The sequence below is a fragment of the Gymnoscopelus microlampas genome (genome assembly GCF_963454915.1).
Source record: "Gymnoscopelus microlampas genome assembly, chromosome: 24".
NCBI classification, from domain to species: domain Eukaryota; kingdom Metazoa; phylum Chordata; class Actinopteri; order Myctophiformes; family Myctophidae; genus Gymnoscopelus; species Gymnoscopelus microlampas.
The window spans coordinates 15,175,247-15,196,898 of NC_139961.1; the positions used below are offsets into that span (position 1 = coordinate 15,175,247).

The 21,652-nt window shown below is 38.7% G+C and overlaps 1 protein-coding gene across 1 annotated transcript in view; it reads left to right on the forward strand.

The window, feature by feature from the left end:
* The window catches only part of LOC311040560 (receptor-type tyrosine-protein phosphatase-like N), a gene marked incomplete at its 5' end in the record, with an annotated part of 71,029 nt that extends 66,341 nt beyond the window's left edge, over nt 1-4,688 (forward strand). The window contains 4 exons of the mRNA XM_084050891.1: nt 680-733; nt 1,204-1,268; nt 1,915-1,988; nt 3,075-4,688. Coding sequence (XP_083907017.1) covers nt 680-733; nt 1,204-1,268; nt 1,915-1,988; nt 3,075-3,146 — 265 coding nt within the window. The 3' untranslated portion in view covers nt 3,147-4,688. The remainder of the gene's footprint in view (nt 1-679; nt 734-1,203; nt 1,269-1,914; nt 1,989-3,074) is intronic.
* Between the last annotated feature and the right edge of the window lie 16,964 nt (nt 4,689-21,652).

Below are 21,652 nucleotides of genomic sequence, written 5' to 3' on the forward strand. Positions count from 1 at the left end.
CGAAGGTGGCTACAGGGAGGGTCCTGAAAGTGAGTGACAGGTGGGTCACTGGTTATTGGGACAGAACGCTCTGCAAGCTACTCTGTTGTTTTTTTTAATGCGCTGACTGCAAAAAAAAATGTCAAGTTCTGTCAGGGAACACAGTGCAGTTGTTGGTGGCCTACCATTGGACCAGGTCAGCTCCACATACTCATCCACTCACAGCACACCGCTCTATTTAAGCTGGAAGGTTGCACTTCTCATTCTGCTTGCTTTCATCGCCAAACCATATTAAATATATTGCTCATTTTATATTCAATAAATATATCTTATTCTTCATGAGTTGTCTTTATCCATTTATGTGTTGTCCTGACAGAACTATCGACCGCGCACAACATGAGTTGAAATACTCAAGTACAAATACCTCAAAATTGTGTACTTAAATACTTTCCACCACTGTCTATATGTGCTACTAACTTTGAATTACTGCAGGTCTCTCAAAGTTGGCTTTGATTGGATAATCTTTAGAAACGGTCAAGTGAACACAGAGACCCTATTGGAGTCACTTAAACCATTGAGCTTACTCTGGTTTTATATCTTATATTTAGAAGTTTCTGCTGAGTTAGAGGAGGTAGATCTCTACACACAGACGTTGGATGTTAAATGATTTCCTCTCTATGTCTCTCTATACCCCGCACAGGAAGGTGAACAAGTGCTACCGAGGCCGATCCTGCCCCATCATTGTGCACTGCAGGTAACCTTTCAGATGCAGTACACTGTACGTCCACTTGGTGGCATGCATACACCATTATTGTAGTCACTTTTTCATTTGAGCTAAAAAAGCATTATTTTACACTTTGGCTATTCAAAAATAGCAGATTTACAAGCTCATAGCGAGCTTGTAGATCTGCTATTTTTGAAAAATCATGAAAATGTGTGCAAATCTTTTAATACATATTGTTTTCAAGCAAACATTTTTTACTCAAATCTTTGCTTCTGGGGGTCCCTGGAACATCACATTTTGAGATGGGGTCGGCGGCCAAATACATATAATTTTAGGGGTCCTTGACATGAAAATGTTTGAGCACCACTGATATAGAAACATGCGTTTTTTTCAGAATACTGTTGGGATTTAGAAGACATTTTGTAGAATCGGCTGCAGGTCTTTAATGGGTTAAACCACTGCTCTATAGTATTTGGTTGACATGTGTGTGTTTCCAACAGTGATGGCACCGGACGGACCGGGACTTACATCCTCATTGACATGGTTCTGAACCGCATGGCTAAAGGTGAGCCCAGTCTGTCTGTGTGTACAGAATGTATAGTATTGGACCTGGATCCAAACGCTGGTCTCCCATAGTGTTGATTTTGACACCACATTTTGATTTAGTTTTAGTCATATTTTAGTCACCAGAAATGTTTTAGTTTTTGTCTAGTTTTAGTCGACTAAATATCATAAGATTTTAGTCGACTAAATCTACAGTTGATTTAGTCGACTATAATGTATTTTGGTGGTGCCTTGATGGCGTCGTAAAGGCTGATTTTACACTTGGTTGCATGCTGAAATTAGCCGATCTACAAGCTCACAACGCGGCGCAGCGCAACGCATTGTGAGCTTGTAGATCTGCTATCTCCAGAGCACAACACCCGAGCGTAACCAAACACAAAATGACTTGTCTTTTAGTTCTACTGGATCTCTTCTCCACTAGTCTGACATTTTAGTCTAGTTTTTATTTGTTGACGAAATTGTCTATATAATTAGTCTCAGTTTTAGTCATCCTAGCTTAGTTTTTTATTTAGTTTTCGTCAGTGAAAAAAGGTAGTCGACGAACATTTTTCGTCATAGTTTTAGTCGACGAAATCAACGCTGGCCTCCCACATTCCCTCCCTTTTGCACCCTCACTGTCCTGACCGCGTACAATCGTCATGCTGCAGGTGTGAAGGAGATCGACATCGCCGCAACGCTCGAGCACGTTCGTGACCAGAGACCCGGGATGGTATGCACCAAGGTAGGCGCGGTTTTACATCATCGTGCTTCTCAACGTGGGGTCCGGGTACCCGCAAAGGGTCCTTGAGGGCATCCCAGGAGGTCCCCAGCAGCTACACGATTGATATTTGTGAAACAAAATGGACAATCCAACCGTGAGAGTGAGAGTGTACAAATGAGACCAAATGGACCCTCAACTGGTGCAGTTGTACACTCTCAGTTATATTAAAACTGAGGATTTTAGTGTAGATTGGGGTTACAGAGTTGTTGCCTCGTCTCCCTCTGTCTGTCTGTCTGTCTGTCTGTCTATTACTTACTGTTTACCTGTTTACTTCCCTAAATTCAAACCTACTTACATTCCTACCTACCTACATGCATGCCTTGTCTTCATACTGTACATGCCTATCTGCCTGCCTGCACAGTAAAATCCGGATTGTTGATTTAATTTAACCCATTAAGACCGGGAACGCATCTGTGTCATTTTCATTGGTTCAAGATTTCATTGGCTATTCAAAAATAGCAGATATACAAGCTCATAGCACGGCACCGAGTACCGCACTATGAGCTTGTAGATCTGCTATTTTTGAAAAGTCGTGAAAATATGTGCAAATCTTTGAATACGTATTTTTAAAGCGAACATTTGTAACTCAAATCTTTGCTTCTGGGGGATTCTACAAATGTCTTCCAAATCCTAACACTTTTTTTTTTTTAAACGTACGCGCTATAATCAGTAGTTCTCAAACGTTTTCATGTCAAGGACCCCCCAAAATGATATGCGTTTGGCCGCCATCTGAAAATACTTTGTTCCAGGGACCCCCCAGAAGCAAAGATTTCAGTTAAAAACGGTCGCTTTGAAAAATATATATATTCAAAGATATGCACACATTTTCACGATTTTTAAAAAATAGCCAAAGAAATCAAAAAAGTGACACAGGCGCGTTCCCGGTCTTAATGGGTTGATGTTTGTTTTTACACTCTGAGAGTTAAATTTAAAACTCAGTAATTTACCGTTTGTGTGTGTGTGTGTGTGTGTGTCCACAAAAATCACAGAGACCGTTATGACGAAAGCATGCGATGTACAAAAATAATCTTTTCTCCACGTCTCCAGGACCAGTTTGAGTTTGCGCTCACGGCCGTGGCAGAGGAGGTCAACGCCATCCTCAAAGCCCTGCCCCAGTGAACCGACCGACCGACCGCCCGCCCTGCCTGACCCCTATACTGCCCGACCCGACGACTACCCCTTGCACTTGGAATTGTATCTTATACAAAAAAGAAGGAAGAAAAAAACCATCACCTGTGTCTTAGAGTACCTCGCCTTTTCTGTCTACTTGGACAATGATGAATGACCTTGTGAATGGCTTTGTGCTACTTTATTTCTGCCCCCCACCCCCCCGGCCCCACCATGGCCCCACCACCCTCTCCCAGGGCGACGATGCCTTGAAACTGTGTAATGGTGATGTCCAAAAAGAAAAGTAAAAAAAGGTAATTTCTGGCTCATTTTAGAAGGTACGGTGGTGTATACCTGTATATACGTGGTGTGGCTGTGTATCTATATGGGAATCTGTACAGTGGACGTCAATGAATTCGGTCTGTTTTCCATCCAGAAAAGCAGGTGGCGGGTTCCGAACGATCGATGCACAGAAAATATTCAGTCCAGAGATATGCTGTCGAAGCTGCCGTTGAATTGAACCGGGGAGGATCGGAACGTTATTCACAAAGATATCCAGCGTTTAGCCTCTCAAAAGATGCGAGGTAGGAAGAAGTACAGTAAGTTCTAGGTTGCGTGCAAAACCACATACAGCACTAACATACTAAATGCTACACAAGTTGCTATTTTCAGCCTGCTAATTACTAAGCAATATGGTTTCAATTCGGACATGCGAAAAATTACTTATATATCCGAAGTGAAACGCTACGGCTAAGCTAGTATATATCCGAAGTGAACCGCTACGGCTAAGCTAGTATATATCCCAAGTGAACCGCTACGGCTAAGCTAGACGATACTAAATAGTAGGGTGAAAATAGCATAGTATGTACTACGTACTAGCATGTGGTTTTGGACACAACCCTAGTCTTTACAAGATGCTAGTAGTGGTCCTAGTCTTTACCAGTGATGGAAAAAAGTACTCAAATTCTTTAATAAGTAAAAGTATCAATACCACAATGTTGAAATACTCCATTACAAGTAAAAGTCCGGAATTCAAAATTTACTTTGAGTGAAAGTACAAACGTATTGGTGTGAAAATATGCTTAAAGTACCAAAAGTTAAAAGTACTCATCATGCAGAATGCCCCGTTTGAAGTTTTCAAATGTATAAAAAGCGTTTGTAAATAGCAGATCTACAAGCTCACAATGCGTCGCATCGCGAGCTTGTAGATCGGCTATTTTCAAATGGCCGAAATGTATATAGGGCTGAAGTGGTTAATCAAAATCGACAAAGTAATTAGTAACTAAAGTTTTCAAATGATTGTAGTGGAGTAAAAGTACAATATTTGCATCCGAGATGTAGAAGAAAAAGTGTTGGAAGCGAATATCCTGCTCAGTAATCCTCCTTCGTTCATTTTACTAACATCTACTTCTCTTTGTGTGCCATTTAATTGTTATTCACTGAAAATTATTGTTGTATACCTCAAGCAAGTCAGAAAAATGAATAAAAAATTATATTATATTGATTACAAAAAAAATGCTATTTTGTAACTGTGGAGACATTAAATAAATCTTTTCGTGTGTAAGTGCTGCAATCACTCAATGTGTCATATGTTTCTATGAATTTTATAGTTGTTTACTGTGGTCATGACATCACATGACAAAGGTCTGAATCGTTTCCACCCACTTTTAGCAACTACTTTGAATTTACAAGTCACCGGCAGGGTTGCCAGATCTTCTTATTATAATTTCCCCGCAAGATTTTATGTGAAAATAGCCAATCTACAAGCTCACAACGGGTCGCATCGCGACGCGTTGTGAGCTTGTAGATCTGCTATTTTCAAATAGCTGATGTATATGTTAAAGTGCTCATGTGGCCCATGTCGCTTCTTTTGGGCTGGTTTTCCTAGACCTGGTTGCTTGTTTCTCTCACAGAATCTGGCAACTCACTTTTCTCACAGTGGTGGAAAGTAAGGAGGAGCATATTTACTCAAGTACTGTGCTTAAAGGCCGACTTCACCCATATTCATCTTCATATAATTGGTCCTCACTAATGCTCATGATAAAATGGTGGTATTTTCTTCTACTCGGACTGTCTCATACTAGGGCTGTATGAACCACTGTGCTACGCTAAATGGAACAGAGCCTTCATTAGAATCATGTTAAGGTCAGACTATACCAAGTTGTCCAAAAAATTAGCAGCCTCCAAGAAAAGCAAAAACAAGTCAGACATTAAAAACTAGGTATAAAATACCTAAAATGTGATCAGTGTTGAATATAAGTGCCTGGATAATTTAATGTGATCAGTGTTGAATATGATAATTGACAAGATAAACCTTATTACAGGGTGAATTGAATTCAGATGTCCCTAAATCCCCCATTGCTGTGGTCTTGTAGGGAATCGACAGACTGTGCCAACTGCAGTGGCCAAGCCTTGAACCTGTTACTTTTGGCTCACCAGGCAGTCACACTAACCATTCAGCTACAGCTCCACTTAAATCTGTGGTTCTAAAACATTTTGTTGTCAAGGGCCCCCCAAATTAACATGTACTTGGCAGTGGACCTCAATGTGAAAAGATGTAGTGTCAGGGCCCCCATGAAAAAGATTTATATTTAAAACTTAAAGAATATATATATTTATTCCAAATGTGTTTATTTTCACACAATGTCAGGGTTAAGAATCGAACTCATAACCTTCTGTTTCTCAGGCAGGCTCTTTATCCAGTGGGCCACTGTGGCATGCTAAAGATTGAAGGCCAATTAGACAATGACAGAAAAGCCAAAGGCTTGTTTCCATTGGGGTTCATTAAACATTCAGAAGCAACAGCACAACAAACCATAGACAAAATAATATGCTGTAAAGATCTTTTTGTTTTTGTATTGTTGTGTGTTGTTCCTCAAAGAGGAATGAAGACCTCATCACAGCAAGGCGGCTGGTAGCACAGCGGGTTGAGTCACTGCCAACACTCTTAACATGTTCCAGAGATTGTGGGTTCAAATCCCACTGACTCTTTACCCCGAAACCTTCCTTTAAAGACTGAGTTCCAAAAGAACTAGTCTAAAACCGCCCGGAAAGCAGTGAGGATTGGCCGGTACCAATGGCAGAGAGAGAGAGAGAGAGAGAGAGAGAGAGAGAGAGAGAGAGAGAGAGAGAGAGAGAGAGAGAGAGAGAGAGAGAGAGAGAGAGAGAGAGAGAGAGAGAGAGAGAGAGAGAGAGAGAGAGAGAGAGAGAGAGAGAGAGAGAGAGAGAGAGAGAGAGAGAGAGAGAGAGAGAGAGAGAGAGAGAGAGAGAGAGAGAGAGAGAGAGAGAGAGAGAGAGAGAGAGAGAGAGAGAGAGAGAGAGAGAGAGAGTAGGATGTTCCCTTTGCAGACTAACTTCTAGAAAACAAGTTAAATCCACCAGGAAACCTGTAACTCTCAGCCAACAGTATAGCTCGACTGGTAGAGCGTCTGTCCAATGACTTGACTTGAGTGGGTTCGATTCCCACTCGAGTCAAGTGTCCCAGGTAACTTGGGGCAACGGATAAATTGACTGATATCCTTAGTGATGCTTCCCTTTGCAGACTAACTTCTAGAAAACAAGTTGAATCCACCAGGAAACCTGTAACTCTCAGCCAACAGTATAGCTCGACTGGTAGAGCGTCTCGAGTCAAGTCAAGTCATTGGACAGACGTTGCCCCAAGTTACCTGGGACACTTGACTCGAGTGGGAATCGAACCCACTCAAGTCAAGTCAAGTCAAGTCATTGGACAGACGCTCTACCAGTCGAGCTATACTGTTGGCTGAGAGTTACAGGTTTCCTGGTGGATTCAACTTGTTTTCTAGATTACATATTAGTTAGTTGTATATTAGTTAGTTATATAGTAGTAGGTAGTAATATAGTATACTAGTGTAGTAGTAAGTAATATAATAGTGTAGTAGGTATACTAGTGTAGTAGTAAGTAATATAATAGTGTAGTAGTGTAGTAATATAGTATAGGACACTGTAGAGAATTGAACCTGACGAAACTATATTTATTTAGGGACAGTATTAACCTGCATAGTTTAGGAGAATCATAGTCAGTATCATGTTAATAGTTTAGTCAGTTTTTTTGTGTTGTTTGTCAAAGAGGAATGAAGACGATGTCACAGCAAGGCCGTCGAGCTCCTGCTCTGCAGTAACTTCTTTGTCGAGGTTGGGCCGATCCTGCATTCTCTGCTTGGGCGACTGGTCCTGGATTTACTGTTTCACTGACCAGTTAAATATTTCCCCCAGACCAAGGATTAAATAAAGTTTGATTTTTACACTTTGTCAACTTGTTCTTATGTCATGATCTAGTAAAGTTTTTCCATGAATTGGCTGTTCAAATGGCAAGAGACTCTTTACTGCCTTTTTTGTTTTCATTGTCCAGCTCCTGTACTGGATCTGCCAGATTACATGGACTGTGGGCCTCCTTTTTTTAATATCCAATTTGAATGATCTGATCATAACGTTACAGCCAATACCTTTAATGATGTTGATGGACTGGCATTATTTGTGACCCACCCAGAGAATACCATATGATGCACAATACACATTGAATACTGACCACAGGTTATTAATAAGAGGCAGAGACGTGGGTTTCCAGTTTAAAAATGATGTTTGTTTTTATTTATAATTCAAGGCAGAATAAGCATCTAAAAATGGAAAGGTCAAGTTCATGAAGTTTAGGAAATATATTTATTTAGCAGCAATTTCACAACTAATGAAAACATAGTACAAATATCTATCAAAAAGGGGCATTAGCTAAGATACCAGTCGCCGGGGGGTATAGGTGGGAAAGAGGGGTTTCACTGCCATCAAAAGCGCACACAAGCACTTAACTCACTGTAAGACAAGAGAGAAATATATTAAAATACACACAACACTGGATTCTTGATCATGCACAAAACCCCAATACTACACTGGAATTAAAACCTTCCTCAACATTAGAACTGTGTTAATATGGGGAAAAAACGAAAATCAAACTTATTCATACAAATGTTTCTAGCCACAGTCACATAATGTGAAATGTGTCCTCTTCACTATAACAACTAGCAGCCTCAAATCACTCTTAAGCATACACCATATTGCAGGCCCACTAACCACTCAGCTATGGCACTTTCATTAAGATGTAATGTTACAAATTGAAAGGAAACAAAAGGCAGACTCTACTAAGTCAGAGTCAAGCTTTACAAAATGTAAGTAAGTAAAACATTAAAAAAAAGTCAGGCTATACTCATTTAAAAGGTGTTAAATAATCATTTTTATCCCCCCCATAAGCTCTATATTCTGGATTTGTGATCTAATCATTGCTATGGTTTTGTAGGGAAGTGACAGTCTGTGGCCAACTACAGTGGCAGTCTGTGGCCAACTACAGTGGTTGAGCCTTGAACCTGTAACCTATGGCGCACCAGGTAGTCACACTAACCATTCATCTATAGCTTACCTTGGAAGCTGTGAAACATGTTCTTGTCAAGCACCCCCAAATTGACATTTATTTGGCAGTGGAACTCATTGTGAAAAGAGAAAAAGTACTGTCAGGGCCCCCCATGACAAAACTTTTAAAGAATATATATATTTATTCCAAATGTGTTCATATTGTCAGAGTTAAGAATCAAACTCATAACCTTTGGTTTCTCAGGCAGGCTCTTAATCCAGTGGACCACTGTGCTGTGCTAAGAATTGAAGGCCAAATAGAAAAGCCAAAGGCTTCGTTTCCATTGGGGTTCATTAACATTCAAACATCTAGACAAGCAACAGCACTACAAACCATAGACAAAATATTATGCTGTTAAGATCCTTTTTTTTGGTATTGTGTGTTGTTTGTCAAAGACGAATGGAGACCTTATCACAGTCAGGCAGTTGATAGCTCAGTGTGTAAGACACTGCCTGCATAATCCAGAGGCTGTGGGTTCAAGCCCCACTCGCTCTTTACCAGGAATCTTTCCTTTACTAGGAAAGGTTCAGGGTAAGGAGTGAGTGAGGTTTGAACTCACACACCCAGAAAGCCTTAAAAGCAACACAGAAAGCAGTGAATTTCAGCCGGTACTGATGGCCTAGCGGACTAAATTCAAGTCACAAGGACTGGCATTGCCATGCCAGATACTAGTCGAAATAAGTTGCGCCAGTGTCGAGTACCGAAGATCATCTCATCCGTGCGTGAGCGGGGTGAGCCCGGGGGATCACTCCCCCGTGGTTTCCAGACAGTACAGCGGAGGGGGTTATAGGAAAAATATAAACGGGCAGCTGAAATATTACAGAGAGATGGATGAAGGGGCGTAGCTAGAGAGAAAGGGGTGGAGCGATAGAGAGGGGCAGAGCTAGGGAGGAAGGGGCAGAGCTAGAGACAGGGGTGGAGCTAGGGGGTGGAGTGTAGTAGTATATTCTAGTAAGTAAGAAGTATATTAGTTAGTTATATAGTAGTATGTTAGTTATATAGTAGTATGTTAGTTATATAGTAGTAAGTATGTTAGTTAGTTATATAGTAGTTAGTTATATAGTAGTAAGTAGTAGTAAGTATGTTAGTTAGTTATATAGTAGTAAGTATTATATAGTAGTAAGTATATTAGTTAGTTATATAGTAGTAAGTATAGTAGTATGTTAGTTATATAGTAGTAAGTATGTTAGTTAGTTATATAGTAGTAAGTATGTTAGTTAGTTATATAGTAGTATATTAGTTAGTTATATAGTAGTAAGTATAGTAGTATGTTAGTTATATAGTAGTAAGTATGTTAGTTAGTTATATAGTAGTAAGTATGTTAGTTAGTTATATAGTAGTAAGTATGTTAGTTAGTTATATAGTAGTAAGTATGTTAGTTATATAGTAGTAAGTATGTTAGTTAGTTATATAGTAGTAAGTATTATATAGTAGTAAGTATATTAGTTAGTTATATAGTAGTAAGTATAGTAGTATGTTAGTTATATAGTAGTAAGTATGTTAGTTAGTTATATAGTAGTTAGTTATATAGTAGTAAGTATGTTAGTTAGTTATATAGTAGTAAGTATATTAGTTAGTTATATAGTAGTAAGTATGTTAGTTATATAGTAGAATTTTAGTTATATAGTAGTAAGTATGTTATATAGTAGTAAGTATGTTAGTTAGTTATATAGTAGTAAGTATGTTAGTTAGTTAGTTATATAGTAGTAAGTATGTTTGTTAGTTAGTTAGTTATATAGTAGTAAGTATATTAGTTAGTTATATAGTAGTTAGTTATATAGTAGTAAGTATGTTAGTTAGTTATATAGTAGTAAGTATATTAGTTAGTTATATAGTAGTAAGTATGTTAGTTATATAGTAGAATTTTAGTTATATAGTAGTAAGTATGTTATATAGTAGTAAGTATGTTAGTTAGTTATATAGTAGTAAGTATGTTAGTTAGTTAGTTATATAGTAGTAAGTATGTTTGTTAGTTAGTTAGTTATATAGTAGTAAGTATATTAGTTAGTTATATAGTAGTATGTTGGTTATATAGTAGTAAGTATGTTAGTTATATAGTAGTAAGTATATTAGTTAGTTATATAGTAGTATGTTGGTTATATAGTAGTAAAAGTATGTTAGTTAGTTCTATAGTAGTATGTTAGTTATATAGTAGTAAGTATGTTAGTTAGTTATATAGTAGTAAGTATGTTTGTTAGTTAGTTAGTTATATAGTAGTAAGTATATTAGTTAGTTATATAGTAGTATGTTGGTTATATAGTAGTAAGTATGTTAGTTATATAGTAGTAAGTATATTAGTTAGTTATATAGTAGTATGTTGGTTATATAGTAGTAAAAGTATGTTAGTTAGTTCTATAGTAGTATGTTAGTTATATAGTAGTAAGTATGTTAGTTAGTTATATAGTAGTTAGTTATATAGTAGTAAGTAGTAGTAAGTATGTTAGTTAGTTATATAGTAGTAAGTATTATATAGTAGTAAGTATATTAGTTAGTTATATAGTAGTAAGTATAGTAGTATGTTAGTTATATAGTAGTAAGTATGTTAGTTAGTTATATAGTAGTTAGTTATATAGTAGTAAGTATGTTAGTTAGTTATATAGTAGTAAGTATGTTAGTTAGTTATATAGTAGTAAGTATGTTAGTTATATAGTAGTAAGTATGTTAGTTAGTTATATAGTAGTAAGTATTATATAGTAGTAAGTATATTAGTTAGTTATATAGTAGTAAGTATAGTAGTATGTTAGTTATATAGTAGTAAGTATGTTAGTTAGTTATATAGTAGTTAGTTATATAGTAGTAAGTATGTTAGTTAGTTATATAGTAGTAAGTATGTTAGTTAGTTATATAGTAGTAAGTATGTTAGTTATATAGTAGTAAGTATGTTAGTTAGTTATATAGTAGTAAGTATTATATAGTAGTAAGTATATTAGTTAGTTATATAGTAGTAAGTATAGTAGTATGTTAGTTATATAGTAGTAAGTATGTTAGTTAGTTATATAGTAGTTAGTTATATAGTAGTAAGTATGTTAGTTAAGTATATTAGTTAGTTATATAGTAGTAAGTATGTTAGTTATATAGTAGAATTTTAGTTATATAGTAGTAAGTATGTTATATAGTAGTAAGTATGTTAGTTAGTTATATAGTAGTAAGTATGTTAGTTAGTTAGTTATATAGTAGTAAGTATGTTTGTTAGTTAGTTAGTTATATAGTAGTAAGTATATTAGTTAGTTATATAGTAGTATGTTGGTTATATAGTAGTAAGTATGTTAGTTATATAGTAGTAAGTATATTAGTTAGTTATATAGTAGTATGTTGGTTATATAGTAGTAAAAGTATGTTAGTTAGTTCTATAGTAGTATGTTAGTTATATAGTAGTATGTTAGTTATATAGTAGTAAGTATGTTAGTTATATAGTAGTAAGTATATTAGTTAGTTATGTAGTATGTTGGTTATATAGTAGTAAGTATGTTAGAGTTCTATAGTAGTTAGTTAGTTATATAGTAGTAAGTATGTTAGTTATATAGTAGTAAGTATATTAGTTAGTTATATAGTAGTATGTTAGTTATATAGTAGTAAGTATGTTAGTTAGTTATATAGTAGTAAGTATGTTAGTTAGTTATATAATAGTGTAGTAAGTAATATAGTGTAGTAGTAAGTAATATAATAGTGTAGTAATATAGTATAGGACACTGTAGAGAATTGAACCTATATAATAGTGTAGTAAGTAATATAGTGTAGTAATATAGTATACTAGTGTAGTAGTAAGTAATATAGTGTAGTAGTAAGTAATATAATAGTGTAGTAATATAGTATAGGACACTGTAGAGAATTGAACCTAACGAAACATTAATACTCTGGTCGTTTCGGTAAGCCTGGAACCTCTTTACTGAGAGACTCTTTACTGCCTTTTTTGTTTTCATTGTCCAGCTCCTGTACTGGATCTGCCAGATTACATGGACTGTGGGCCTCCTTTTTTTAAATATCCAATTTGAATGATCTGATCATAACGTTACAGCCAATACCTTTAATGATGTTGATGGACTGGCATTATTTGTGACCAGGGCACTTACACCACCCAGAGAATACCATATGATGCACAATACACATTGAATACCGACCACAGGTTATTAATAAGAGGCAGAGACGTGGGTTTCCAGTTTAAAAATGATGTTTATTTTTATTTATAATTCAAGGCAGAATAAGCATATAAAAATGGAAAGTTCATGAAGTTTAGGAAATATATTTATTTAGCAGCAATTTCACAACTAATGAAAACATAGTACAAATATCTATCAAAAAGGGGCATTAGCTAAGATACCAGTAGCCGGGGGGTATAGGTGGGAAAGAGGGGTTTCACTGCCATCAAAAGCGCACACAAGCACTTCACTCACTGTAAGACAAGAGAGAAATATATTAAAATACACACAACACTGGATTCTTGATCATGCACTAAAGCTAAATACCAAACCCCAATACTACACCCGTGACTACCCACCTATCGGCCTTCTAATTATCAGTGAGAACAGCTGGTTTGCACAAACAATAAACCAAAAATAATAAGGACAAAAACAGCAGAGGCAAACGGAGCTTCTAACTAAACAAAGGGACATAATAACCTGACCAATGACTTAAAACAAAAACTATGTGCGCAGCGACCTCCATAAAGTGGCACAGACGGACACCGGGAGCACCTCCGTTTACAAGGAGGTCGGGGGAGCAGTTAGGACAACATTAGGTTTCTCCAAGCTCACACGTCAATACATAGTTATGGTACCTTAAGAAAGACACGGAAACGGTGCCACGACCAGCCAGACAAACTAACTAGCGGCCACGTACAGCTGCCTGTTGATTACGGGGGGCGTGGCGTTGCGTTGCTAGGGGCAACCAGCATAAAGCTCAACCCACTACAATCTGAAAAGTTGAAGTGGGACATTCTGCATAATGAGTACTTTTGGTACTTGGATAACAATGACATGAGTGAAAATGTAGGCTATTTTATTAGTTAGGGAACAGGAGTTCGTCACATTATATATACCTAGAGAGACGTTAATACAATGAATTGGCGTCTGATATAAACTATTCAGCTGACATTTTACAGAAACATTTAGAGCAGAGGGAAGAATGGTTGTAGAAAGAAAAAGAGGTGGGAGTTATCGAGGGGGGATAAACTGTATCACATATTTAGTTTTTGAATATTACACCACTAATAGTTGCAGTCACTGTAGTTAATGACCGCATGTCTTTCTTTTAACCATAAGACGCTGCCTTCATGATCTGACCTAAACTCCGCTCATTCTTTACCCTCTACTGCCCTCTAGGGGCTACAGAAGCACTAGTCAAAACCAACACAGAAAGCATCAGGTTTAGCCGGTACCAATAGCGTGGCGGACTAAGTCACAGGCCTAGCAGTTCCACCAAGCAGAACAGGCTAGGGCTCGTCGCACTAAGGGCCGCGGGTTCGAATCCTGGTTTGCTCCTAAGCCAAATCCAGCTAAGTCCCGTGAAGCAAGGTACTGAAGATTGTCCCGACCCTCTACTGCCCTCTAGGGGCTACAGAAGCACTAGTCAAAACCAACACAGAAAGCATCAGGTTTAGCCGGTACCAATAGCGTGGCGGACTAAGTCACAGGCCTAGCAGTTCCACCAAGCAGAACAGGCTAGGGCTCGTCGCACTAAGGGCCGCGGGTTCGAATCCTGGTTTGCTCCTAAGCCAAATCCAGCTAAGTCCCGTGAAGCAAGGTACTGAAGATTGTCCCGACCATGCGAGAGCGGGGAGGGCGGGGGGGTTTATTCCCCCTGGTTTCCAGACAATAAAGGGGAGGGGTTATAGAAAAATTATGAATGGACAGCTGAAATTTTACATAAAAATTGAGAGAGGAAAGAGGGGTTGTGGCTACAAAAAAAAGAGGTGGGGTTATTTCGTTTTTGAATGTTACACCACTAATAGTTGCAGTCACGACAGTCTATAATTATAATGTACTGTAGTTAATGACCACATTTAGACATGTCTTTCTTTGAACTATTCCATAAATATGATCTAATGGCCAATAATGAACCAAACTAGGCACCACAATTACAACAAGTACAGATCCTGTACAGTTACACGGCACATGTTTAAACCAGTTGAATTAAAGGTAATTCAATGTTTGTAAGTGTCCCCATTCACTACTGTCTGAAGCGTTCCTGAATGGCTGGGGAGGAAAAGAGGACAGACCGACAGACAAAGCCTCCTTGGGTCAAACATGTACCACACAGTGACACAGATACAAAACAAACCCATAAAAAAATACAAACAACATGTTATCCACAGCAACATGGTCATAGGGCTGGGGGTTAATCTACCTGATTTAATCAATTAAACAAAAAGTCAATTCGAATTTGTTGATTTGTAGATTTAAAAAAATGTAAAAATATATATAAATGTGTAATCGATAGAGTTTTGAAAATAATGGATAGCTGCAGCCCTAGTTTGAAGTGTCTGCTGTTGATTGTACTGGAATCTTGTCATTTAAGTATACTTGATTCAAAAGCTGCACAATGTGTCCAAAGAATTAGTGCACTTACAAATGCCCATGTTTACTTATTATGAGGTTTTGTTCAAGGAGGTCATACAAAAAAGGATTTGGAAGGAAATAAAGCCTGTGAGAAATGGGAGTATATATCCTTGACATGAAAAGGTTTGAGAACCACTGCTCCACTACTGTTCTCAAACCTTTTCATGTCAAGGACCCCCAAAATGAAATGTATTTGGCCGTGGACAAATCTGTTGTTCCAGGGACCTGTGATTGTGATGCTATATTAACACATTCCCTTACACCTTACACCTTACAGTTTGTAAACCTGGTTTAAACGGAATGTGTTGTCTCACAAGTTAGACAGTTGTGAGATTCTCCTTCAAGTCTATGCCTATGTCTATTAACCTATTCAATCTGGGAACACATCTCTGTCATTTTTAGATTAATTTGGCTATTCAAAAATAGCAGATCTACAAGCTCATAGCACGGATCATAGCGTAGATCTGCTATTTTCTTTTTTGAAAAATCGTGACAATTTGTGCAAATCTTTGAATGTGTTTCACGATTTTTCAAAAATAGCAGATCTAAAAGCTCATAGCGCTTGGTGCCGTGCTATGAGCTGAATAGCCAAAGAAATCTAAAATGATACAGATGCGTTCCCGGTCTTAATGGGTTAACCTCCTGCAGCCCAGGTTGCTGGTCATGGTCATGGTGTCCAGTATCACTGGCACCATGCTGTGATCATGAGCACGGCCACGTTGTGCCACCATCAGCTTCACCGTGCCAGTAGCCCAGGTTCCCGTCGATGAGCTGGGGGCCGGGGCAGGGTGGTGGCCAGGACCTGTGGTACAGTCAGGCTTTATTTCTGTTGCATTAGCATTAGTTTAGGGGTTTATAATAACAATACATCAATTTAAACACTTTTGCAGTAAAATATTTCTGCATTTGATGTATGGAAGACCTTAGAGATGTTGTGTGGTTGTAGCTCCTCTCCAGTAAGGGGAGCTGTTTGTCACTGCTGGGGAAAAAACCTGACCCTGAAACATGACAGTCATACCATGACAGTCATGGAACCACTTGTTCCTGGTTTGCGAATGTTTTACATTTACAACTGCCACATCTACATTAACGTTCACATTTCAAATATTAAGTGCTTAGCCCCAAGGCACGGATGTTACAAGTTAAATCGCACCGGTCTAAGTACCCGTATCTTCCGTATTGTTCAATAAAACGCATTTTAATCCGATTGGCGGCCATTCTCCATTTTATTTTTTATAATGTATTAGGGTGCAATACATCTTCCAACCAATAGGGTCACGTGGTTGAAAGTATCAGAGAAAATTCTGAGAAAATGGCCACCAATCGGATTAAAGGCTTCTTATTGAACAATACGGAAGATACAAGCACTTAGACCAGGGCGCTTTAACTTGAAACATCCGTGGCCGTGGGTTCAGCACTTTATATTTGAAATCTGAATGTGTATGTAGATGTACAAGTTGTAAATGTACAAACCTCGCAAACCAGGAACAGGTGGTTCCATGACGCTTGTAACAGACAAGCATCATGTGAACCATGTCTACACTGGCTTCAAGCATGTCCTGTTTAAATCCTCTCATTGTGATTCACAAGATTAGCATTAGTTTAGGGGTGTATAATAACAAACATGCATTATTTTGTTATTTGTGTTTTTGCATACTTATGGCTTTCACTCCACTACATTGCAAAGCCAAATATTGTACCTTTGACTCCACTACATTTCTAGGAAGGGAAAAGGTAGGCCTACATTATGAATTAACCACTTGAGCTCTATTTCAATTATAGTGAAAATAGCAGATCTACAGATCTATGAGTATTCTTAAAAGCAAGTAGGCTAATTACTACAGTACTTTAACTCAAGTCATACACAAATCTGACTGAGCAACTTTCATTTGTAGCTAAGTAATATTTGACTATTGAGTACTTTGTCCACCACTGAGCCTAGCCAATTGGCCAGAGCAGTTATAAGACACTGAATCAATGCATTTAACCAAGTCTCCAGCAGATAATTATCAGATCAGATCAGGTAATCTCTCAAGACATGTTCAGCTTTTGTCTCCTTTTTTTTAACGAATGGGTTCCCAGATTGGGGATCAGGTGGTGTAGTTTTACAATGACTCCACCAGATGGTGCACTCATACCACTTTTAATGAGAAATGACACAAATAGGGAAAGATAAAACAGACATGTGATTCACTGGAGGAAGCAGAATTTATAAAGTCTTGAAACAATATGAGTGTGAAATAGCTGATCTACAAGCTTTGAGCTTGTAGATCTGCTATTTTCAAACATTTTAGTACTTTTACTTTTGGTACTTTAAGTATATTTTGATGCCAATACTTTTGTACTTTTACTCGTGTAACATTTTGAACACAGGCCTTTTACTTGTAACAGAGTACTTCTACGTTGTGGCATTGATACTTTTACTTAAGTAAAACAATTTCAGTACTTTTTCCCAGCACACTGCTCATGCCGAGGCGACACGGAAAGAGCTTCTTTCTGTCAGTGCCATCTTTATTCACGATCTCCACTGAGCCCGGGGCTGCCATGTGTCATGCTTGCACACATATACAGGGACGTGCACAGATAGACTCTCTTGACCAGAAGTGCCCTTTTGAAAAAAAGGAAAAAAAACTTTTTTTTCTTTTTTTTCAGTTTACAGCAGGGGCTTCAACAGGGGGTCCGGGACCCCTAGGGGGTCCTCAGAGTTACTACAGGGGGTCCGCCAAATCTTTATGTGATATGATTTTTCTTTTTACCATAACCACTCGAAACCTAGCATCCCTTTTCTGAGGAGAACTTTATCCAAAAATAGCCGATCTACAAGCTCACAGGCTTGTAGATCGGCTATTTTTGGCAAAGAGGTATAGGTGTAGAGGGAAAAAAGAGCAGACCAAGTAAACAAAAAAAAGTATAATTTACTTGAGCACCTGCCCCTCAAAACGTCTGTGCACGCCACTGCACATATAGGCCTGCTCAAAGTCTGAAAACAACGTGTGACGTCAAACGGAGCCTAAACCGTAAACCCAATCTCTTTGATGTGGAGTTCCTGATAAGTCTGCGAGGGGCCCAGGGCTGTCCCACTGCTAATTAACGCACTAAAACCGGGAAAGCAAGCGTGTCACTTTAGATTTGAACCACTTTAAACATTATGTTATACTTTATGGTTTTGAGATTTGAGTTAAAAAACTGTTTGCTTAAAAATATATTTATTTAAGATTTTTCAAAAATAGCAGATCTACAAGCTCATAGTGTGGCACGAAGTGACGCGCTATATGTGCTTGTATATCTGTAAATTTTAACTCAAGTCTTTGCCTCTGGAGGTCCCTGAAACAAAAACATTTTTTAGATGGGTGGTCGGTGGCCAAATACATACAGATGTGCCATTTCAGAACTTCACACATTTCCCTGAAAGTCCCCTGAAAAGCCACAGTTTTCCCACCTGTTAGCGCCTGATTAGCCTCTTTTTTATTTTTTTTTAAAATCTACACTATTTCACACCTACCACCATTTTGCACGTGGCAAATGTCCCACTTTCTCCATGAAAAGGTTTGGATTTCCCACTGATTTGTCCATTAATTGCCAACGGCAGGGCCTGTGAAGTTCTGTAATGGCACATCTGTATAATGTTGGGGGTCTTTGACATGAAAAAAGTTAGTGAGCACCACTGATACAGAAGCATACGTCCCCCCCCCCCCCACCCCCCAGAAAACTGTTAGCATTTAGAAGACATTTCTAGAATCGGCCTCAGGTCTTAATGGGTTAATTAGTTGGATGTTAACTCTGAGCTGTTTCCCCAGCTGGTGGTGAAATGAGCCTCTAGCCAAACTCCATCTCCAACTCGGGTCAAGTTGTTAAAAGTGTTCCCCTTGCTCAAACATGCTCTGATTTAATCAACTATCCAGGATGAGTAATAGTGTAACTGAACATGTTTCACATAGTCTACAGAATAACTTAAATGTTAAGACAAAAAAAACATAGCTCAGTCTGTTCTCAAACTTTTTCATTTCAAGAACTCCCACAATGGAACCAAAATGGACCCATAAAAGGGTCTATTTGGTTCCATTTGTACACTGTCAGAGTTACAGACCTGTAAGGGACCCTTTAGAACCCCCTCGAAGAACCCTGAGGGTCCCTGGACCCCACTTTGTGAACCACGGCTTTAGTCTACGTTTATCTAAATGTCATGCATCATTTCATCAGAAGAATCTATTATGTATGAGCAGCAAAGCGAAGGCAAGAGGCGGTTGGACATAAGATGCAGGGTGTGGGGCGAGGTCTTAATGGGTTAACTTTTAACACGTTTATAGTTTAGTTTTACAATGGGCGAGAGAGAGAGAGAGAGAGAGAGAGAGAGAGAGAGAGAGAGAGAGAGAGAGAGAGAGAGAGAGAGTGTGACAGTCAGACAGACAGACAGACAGACAAGGTCTTAAAGTCGTGGTGAAAATGGCCATTTAAAAAAAAAAGTTTCAGTATCAAACGTCATCTCAACCTGGTCTCAACCCTTCAGGCTATGGAACGCTGGAATCTCATTGACTGCAGCGTGTGTGCAGCAGGGGGCTAGTGTTTGTAGCCTGCCGCTCAGGCTGCTCAAGGGAGAGAGAGACGGCCAGTGAGCTTAATAGTTCCGCTTTATTCACAATATTTATCTGTGGAACCAAGCAGTGGCGTCAGTTCAGCAAAAGCTAGGGTATGGCAACATGCGCGCGCGTGCATGAGGTCATCCCCGCGCGCGCGCGAAATTTTTGTGCGGTTCTGGGCGGGTTGGGTTCGTTTTTTTCCAGTTTTTGGTTACTTTATTTCGGTTTTAGGGTTAGGTTAGAGTTATGTTATTTAATTCTTATTTTTGCCTGATTTTCCCGATTTATTATCAAAAAAGTACTTTTTTTTTTTTTCTCCCCTGGAGCCAGGGTATGGCAGCTGCAATAGCCTGCCATACCCAATTGACGCCCCTGGAACCAAGTCAAACTAAATGCAATGCCTACAATTCCAAGTGCTTGTCAGGATGGGTCCCCAGTTCAATTATAATTATTTGGCCTGAAAAGTTTGGGAACCCTCGTCAAAGGACATTGGTTCTCAAAGTGGGGTCCGAGGACCCCCAGGGGTACTTGAGGGGGTTCCAGGGGGTCCCCAGCTAAATGATAGATTAGGCACCAAATGGACCCTTATGGGTCTGTAACTCTGAGAGTGTACAAATGGAACCAAATGGACCCTAACGGGTCCATTTGGTTCCATTTGTACACTCTCAGAGTTAAATTAACATAGATTTTACAATATAAATTGGGGTCCAAGTGATAGAAATGCCATTAAATGGGGGTCCGCAGCCTAATGCATGTCAAACTGGGGGTCTTTGAAATTAAAATGGTTGAGAATCACTGCTAGAGCCGTAAATAATCTTCTCTTATCGGGGGTCCCTGGCTCATCTTTTCAAATGGTGGTCCGCGGGATAATAAGTGTCAAATTTGGGGGTCCTTGGCACGAAAAGGTTTGAGAACCACTGTCATAGGAGACAAGCATCATTGTGTTGTTGCTTGCTCCTATTGTCCTGACAGCCAGGCCTAAGTGAAATTGTCACATCATCATTTTTGATGATGATGTGTTTTTGCCCCATGGATGTGTTCAGAGAGAGAGAGAGAGACATTGTAAGTGTTATCACAGGGGCATGCCTCCTGGTGGAGATTTGCGCTCCTCGGAGCCCACATTTCTAGTTGTTAATTTTCAAAGCCAGGGATTTATAAGTAGTCTGCAGGGTCCAAAGCTGCTGCTTTCAGACAACACTGGGCTTCGCACATACAAATGAGCACTAGAAATACAAATGCCGCGTTTTATTTTGATCTGAAATTCATCGAACCAACTAAAATAACCGTAAAACGACGGTCAATTCGAGCATGAGACTGTTAAAAGACGATACGACTGAGGGAAAACATACTGTAGGACTGAGGAAATATAAGGCACGGTGCCGATGATAGCAAGAGTGTATTTGGCCACGGACCCCCCCATCTGAAAAGTGTTGTGCCAGGGACCCCGAGAAGGGAAGATTTTTGTTAAAACAAATCACAACCTGCCACTACACGGCACGTTGTGAGCTTTTAGATCTGCTATTTTCGCCGAACACTTGCACCAGAATTAAGGACGTTATTGGTTTTGTGTAGTTAACATGAATTAATAAGTAAATAAACAAATAGCCTAAAGCAGACTAAGCAAAACTACAGCCAAACTACTTCTACTGTAGATTTGATGTTAAACACATCAAAGTAACTAAGTAAATGTACTGAAGTACTGTACTTGAGTGCAATTTTGACAAACTTTGATTGTTCTTGAGTATTTCCATTTTTTTGGAAACGTTATACTTCTACTCCATATCTCAGAGGCAAATATTGTAATTTTTTCTCCACTACAATTAAACTTTGGTTACTAGTTGTAGATTTCATTTACAAAAACATACATACAGTACATTAACCACTTACCACCGACGGTAGTAGAGCGGCACGTCCCGACCTCGTTTTCTGCAGCTGTACCATCAAGCAGTGCGCTGATCAACCTTCTATGCT